At 40.5% G+C, this 6,912-nt stretch overlaps 1 protein-coding gene across 1 annotated transcript; it reads left to right on the forward strand.

Annotated features, from left to right (window-relative positions):
• Positions 1–6,912, forward strand: mob3a (MOB kinase activator 3A). The gene is made up of 4 exons (XM_076727213.1): positions 1–238; positions 1,649–2,220; positions 3,467–3,669; positions 6,488–6,912. The coding sequence occupies exons 2-4, from the start codon at positions 1,803–1,805 to the stop codon at positions 6,515–6,517; spliced, it is 651 nt and encodes a 216-aa protein (XP_076583328.1). The 5' UTR covers positions 1–238; positions 1,649–1,802; the 3' UTR covers positions 6,518–6,912.

Genomic DNA, 6,912 nt, shown 5'->3' on the forward strand with positions numbered 1-6,912 from the left:
GCTGTCAATGTCTGTAACTTGACTATGGTGTACTTTTCGTTTGGTAGGGAGGAGTCAGACGTTAGTTTCTGTATTAAATTGACATGTTTATTGAATTAACAGCGATCCTACAACATGTGTCGCACCATGTATCCATAATGTAGTGTGTGCATGTTGTTCACGTAAAGCTATTGATCAGTGACCAGACAATTTTCAATAAAAGATCGAAGGAAACTGACGGAACAGGAAGGCGGAACAAGTAAGTTCGGGAAAGTGGCTCTCAACTGTGCGATTTCATCACCGTTTGACCATCCGTGTGACATATTGCCTGTTTTTACACGGTTTTATCCAACGCCTAATGTCACTTAAATGTGAAAAGCGTGGCTTTGTCCTGTCTAGTTCGGGGTTTTTAGCCGAAAGCAACAAGTCTGACCGAGTTAGCTAGCGCGAGTCACGTCACGAATAAACTTGGTACAGTCGTCATGTGCCCTGCTGTTTAATCTCTGGCTTTTATCCTTCAAAGTGTGCTAAAAGCGACAGAAAGTCCGCATTATTACGGAGATGGAGCTGCAGATATTTCCACTGGGCTTTAAATGAAGCTCGCAGTGCCTTGTTAAATTGGTAACAGACGCTTTGACTTGGTTTTATTGTCATTCCGCGGATTCTTGGGTTTCACGGCGGAATTAGTGCCTGAAAGAGGAAATGAGTCATGTTCTCTTTGATACATGTTTCATCTTTAAAGCGTCTCTGCTGTCACTGCTCAGACTGTCCGCGCATCTGACACGTTCAGGGGGGAAAGGTCACTTCATCCTCACTCCTCTCACCGTGCAGTGGTAGAGAAATTCATAAAAGTAAGAAATAAAGCAAAAAGTCCCGTATTTTGTGATGATCACAAGGCATAAACCACGTGATTCAAACGTGTCTTTATTTATATTCTCGTACCATACAGCTGTGCTTCATCTTCATATGACCGCCATCATTTTTAATGCCAAGATTAACACTGAATTTAAGATTTCCATTTGCCTCAGCAGGTGGGCGAGGGGTTTACTACATATGTGCGTGCAGCTGTAGGCCCAAAACTGTGCAAGAACTGGGACACAGATGCAATTGTTGTGTAATCGACTGTCATGTATAACATAATATCTTTATTAAGTGAGTGAAAATGATTGACTGATTTATAAAGTCAGAAGATTAATCGATTGTGAAAGTCATTGTTCGTTGCAGTTACGGCTGGATGATATATGAAAAAAAAAATATAAAAAATATAGACATATATTGTGATTATTTTGACAGTTTTGGTGGTATGATTTTAGTGGGAGGTTAATTTTTGCATTTCATTTTCACTGGAAAAAATAAATCAATAAACGTGATTAACGATGATTTTTGCTGAGGTCCGTATCAGACAAGCTTCATTTATGTTTATGGTTTGTTGTGATTCAGTTTACATTATCAGGAAATTGCAGCTCCTGTGATTTGGATATTGCACGTTGCCATATTGTGTTATTGATAATATTTTAGTTAATTGTTCAGCCCTAGTTGTAGTCATGGACTGTAATATTTTATAGAATATAAAGAAAAACACACTCAAAAATGAGGCTTGACAGACAGTGTGCTTTTCAATGAAACTGTAGGTCAGTGAATTAAACTCTGTCCCTTTCTGCCTCTGCAGGACCACAGACTGAGTTGAGACAAAAACCAAAACACAATCCATAACGAAGACTCACCGCTGGTTATTGACACAACCTTTTGGCTGCTTCCATTTCAACAGTAAATAATTTACTAGAAGCATTCAAACAAATCACCCGCCGCTGCCACATGCAACCATGTCCATGGCCCTGAAACAAGTCTTCAACAAAGACAGGACATTCCGGCCCAAGCGCAAGTTTGAGCCCGGGACGCAGCGCTTCGAGCTACACAAGAAGGCCCAGGCGTCTCTGAATGCAGGGCTGGACCTGAAGCAGGCCGTGCAGCTGCCCCACGGCGAGGACCTCAACGACTGGGTGGCCGTCCACGTGGTCGACTTCTTCAACCGAATCAACCTCATCTACGGCACCATCAGCGACTCCTGCACTGATCAGACCTGCCCCGTCATGTCCGGTGGGCCCAAGTACGAATACCGCTGGCAGGACGAGCACAAGTACAAGAGGCCGACAGCGCTGTCGGCCCCCAAATACATGAGCCTGCTCATGGATTGGATTGAGGTACAGATCAACAATGAGAACATCTTCCCCACCAACGTCGGTAAGTGAACTTACCTTTAATATCTATAATAATCTACCTTAAATCAGGTAGTGAACCAAGCCATCAGCCGTTCAGAAACAATGATCACAGACTTCTTATGTTACAAGTTATTGTCAATTACACTATTTCAATTCATTATCTGCTCCTCAAACCATTGCAAATAAAGATCAGTGCCCATCCCAACTCAGAAGAGCTCAAAGCAACGTCTTATTATTTTGTCTGGACAGCATTCAAACCTCAGTGGTGTTCAGCTAATAATGATATAAAACAGACAGAAGCAGCAGATTCTCTCAGTTAAGAAGCTGTGATGCTGTACCGCAGTGGAGAATAGGACAGAAAAGATATTTATGCTTCTAAAAATGTGCTTATTTTTTTCAGAGTTCTGTAAAATACTGAATCCTTTTGATTTTAGGGGACTCAAAAAACAGTTTCAACACAAAACAATGTTTCAATAACATTTGGAACTACTGCCATGAGCTGCAAATATGTGGTATTTTGTCTTTCAGTGGACTAATCATTTCAGCACTGGGCACATGAAAGACTGCTTTAATGATGAACATGTAATGAATATAAAGGAAACAGTAAAACAAGATAAAATGCGTTGAGTGACTGCGTTTAAAGTCTGAAACCACTCTTTTAAAAGAACAGATAACCAAAACATGTTTGAGATTCAATCTGCAAGGCCACATTTATTAGATTACCTACAGTGCTGCACATAGCAAACACTATCTGCTAATCTGCTGTAGCATTCTCGGTTTTCTATTATCTCTCTGCGTGTGTGCATGCAATGTGCTGTGGCATCTGACTAACTACAGAAACATCCAAGCAATGGCTTTAAAAATGGGTCATACAATGTACAGCGGGCTATGAATAGAAACGACCTCTGACGCGCCCGTCCTCTGGAACAGATTCCTGAAATGTTATTGAATTAGTCAAAGCAAAACGACACACTAAATTAATCACTTGGTTGGAGCAGAGGCTTATCCCCCAGACCAAGCCGTGTTGATTTTCCATTCACGTATGAAGTGACACGGGCTGGTTCCTTAAGCATGCTGGTATCCAGCATGAGGGGCTCCAGAGGGCAAAAAAGGGTAAGGATTACATTGAAAATGTAGTTAAAATATTCTGTTACCATTGAGTTAAATATGCTGGTATTTCAAATGCGTTCCTCTCTGTGAAACAAAATGCAAAAGGTCACCGTGGGTTGACTGTCGCGTTCTTCTGTCTCCATCTGTTTGACTCCCAGGTACTCCCTTCCCTAAGACCTTCATGCAGGTGGCTAAGAAGATTTTGTCTCGTCTGTTCCGGGTGTTTGTCCACGTCTACATCCACCACTTTGACCGTGTGAGCCAGATGGGGGCCGAGGCTCATGTCAATACCTGCTACAAGCATTTCTATTACTTTGTCACTGAGTTCAACCTCACAGACCACAAAGAGCTGGAGCCTCTGGTGAGTCAAAGAACATAGAGGGTTTTAATATTGAGCTGAATACAAAAGGAAATGACATTATGTTTAAATGAGAAAAAGCTTTTCATATGTTTTTGAAATAATGGGATTTCAAACACTCAGTCCTGAACTAGTTAAAGCTCTATTTTGAGCTCTTTCTGAAGAAAGTTGTAGCATGATAAGCATAAATCATACAGCTACCGGTGTATGCAAAGGATGAGCTGATTAGATTTTGGTGGTCAAAGGTCACTGTGACCTCACAACATGCATTTTTGAGCATATCTGAAGAGTTCGTACACTATTTCCCATTGGATAAAATGATGAAGTGATGACATGTTGTACCCAAGAGGTCAAAGGTCAACTTCACTGTGACATCATAATGTTCAGCACAAACATTTTTCTGGCTATTACTGAACACCATAACCTTCTGTTTGTTTGTTTGTTTGTTTGTTTGTTTGTTTGTTTGTTTGTTTTCTATGATGACTGTATATTCCATTCCTGGATATTCCATTCAAAACATGATTCTACCTCGTTTCACTCTTGACAACATAAGACGACACATCCAAGGAAAGAAATAATGATTTTAAAAATTGATGTGTTTTTTGGCTCTGATGAAAATGAAAGTATAGGCCAACCTGTGTTTGGGAAGGAGTAACCTGCAGTGTAATTTAGGTTAATTAGTAATGTCATTCATTCTCAGTTAGAAAAAGGGGTAGGATTAGGTGTCTCTGCGGCATTTATTTGGCAGAAAAAACAATGTATATAGGTATATAGGTACAGTAGTCACTGTACCACAGGGCACATCTATCAAGTACATTTACATACAACAGCCACAGACACCAGTGTTGGGGAAAGCTACCCTAAAGACATGTGGCAAGCTAAGCTGCAGCAACACAGCAAGTGTTGTCTCAGTAATCAATAAAACTGTCAGTCTCTCTGCTCACACTGCTCCAAAACCAATATGGCAACAAAAACAAACAAAAAAACATGTGCTGTCCATAATAACAAAAACAGGTGTGAAGAGTGTGTGTATGCATGTATGTGTGCACCTGTGCTTGCATGGGTGTGCTCAGTCAATTTAGACTTGGGCACTATTTGCAGGACAAACAGTTAACTCAAAGTTTAATATCTCAACTCAAACCACTGGAGAAAAAGAATCAAAATCCAGACTCCCTCAGGATCAATTGGTGCTGTCACTTTCTAATCCATAGCACTTTCATTTCAGACTGCAGCAGCAACCTCAAACGCTTTGGAAGATCTAGCTTGTGTGGATGCTGCCACACTACTTGATCAATAAAAGAGCTAAGCTGATGAAAAGCTATTTGATTGAGAGAACAGTGACTAAAACCATGCTGCTGAGAATTGTAGTAAAACTAGTAACGCTGCTTTAAGTGCTGTTACTGCCTGACACTGACAGACTCTCAAACCCAAAGTATATTATATAAGCACAGCAGACAGTACATTACTTACAAGTACATGTGGCAGCAGCAGACGCACATACTGACACGGCACACAACAGCTCTCCTGTAGCAACAAAACCAGCTGAGCTGGTGTTGCAGTCTGATGTGTGGAGATAACATTAGTTCTGGCTATGAGGGATGACACAAAAAGCAACATGAACAGTTTCCCACACACAACCGACCAATCTGGTTATTTGAGTGGCTTCAAATGAGGCTCAGCGTTCACAGTTTCTCTTCACAGTCTCTCAATATTAAATATGCCAACATTGCTCTAGCATGTAGATCTACAGTAGATGCTGCTAGCCACATTAGCCTTGGAATGTGCTAATACCAAATTCAAAATATACAGCACAGCAACATAAAAACATGTAACACGAATCCTGCTTTGTATTGGCCCTCAAAGCAGTCCAATATATAGCCGCACATATAGCCGAAGAGTTTTCCAGTTGTTGTTGTGGGGACATTTCCTTCAATCCACTGGGTCTTTACATCCTCAGATGGGGGACTAGATGAACACTTTTGTGTTGGGGCTTGCAGCCAACAACAGAGAACCACACGTTCGTTGCTCATAATGGTAGCTGCCGCATCTTTGTGTTACCAGAGTCTGCATTTTAGTGAGGAAAATAATAGTTATCGGATATAACTCCCAGTTCTATGAGTGTGTGATTAGCCCTCTACCTGCATGTTATTGCAGCCACAGTAGAGCTATTTTTTATTATTATGCTAAAACTTTCATCACAGTATTGTCAGTATTGCAAAATCCATGTTGTGACAGAACGTGACACTGGTGACGGAGACGAAATCAGTATACCTCCCACACCTACGTAACACTAGAATATACAGGTGGCAAATAAACTTGTCAGCACCCCCTGGTGGACAAACTATGTAAGCTGCAATTTGCAACATGAGATCGTTTCCTCCCATATTAATTTAATGTTTAACTAATCAAAACAAACATCAAACTCGTGACCCACGTATGCACAGAAAAGGCCTGTTGGTCTCAAATTTATCAGCAATTTGCGAGCAACAATGTTTTGTTGCAGGCTGCTGCCTGTTGGATGTAAGCATCACTCACAAAAATCACTTCTCTGATGCAGGACCCTGTCTGGGGACCATTTTTGTTTTCCAGATCTCTAAAAATTATTATTTTAAAGTGATACAATTCTCTTAAAAGACTATAATCAGTCATGCTGAATTACTGCATAGCCCCAAATTGTTGTGTTAATGACTCCTCCACACTCATTGAGACACTGTATGTTCTGTGTGTTTTGGCATGTCTTGTGCTGTATCAAAGGCCCTTCCTTGTCTTGTGGTAGTTTTCATCGCTCTAACTGGCTGCACTGTGTGCATTATGTCTGCAGAAAGAGATGACCTCTCGGATGTGTCACTGAGGGAGCACAACTTTCCTGTTGACACACGCCAGATGAACACATCCGTCCATCGACAAGACTGCAGCGGAGAACTAAAAGAACAAACAAATTCAAAAAAGAGTCTATTTTTATATTTAAGTACTGTAATCTATTTTAGCCACATACTGTAGGTTTTAACCAAGAACCTTGTCTTATGAGGCATTCTGCTCCTTTTAAGAAGTTTTCAAATATTTTATCAGAGCACAGTATTAAGAGGTGTATGTTTGTGTTGATGTTTTTCTCTGTTTTATTTGAATCTCAATCATTCCAGGACGCTTCTCTCTTTCTGACTAAAATGATCTAAAATTAGTACGATTCTTACTGTACATCTATAAAATCATTATGTTGTTACATTAAAATTACTCTCTACTCTGTTA

Source organism: Chaetodon auriga, chromosome 3 (genome assembly GCF_051107435.1).
Source record: "Chaetodon auriga isolate fChaAug3 chromosome 3, fChaAug3.hap1, whole genome shotgun sequence".
Lineage (NCBI taxonomy): Eukaryota > Metazoa > Chordata > Actinopteri > Chaetodontiformes > Chaetodontidae > Chaetodon > Chaetodon auriga.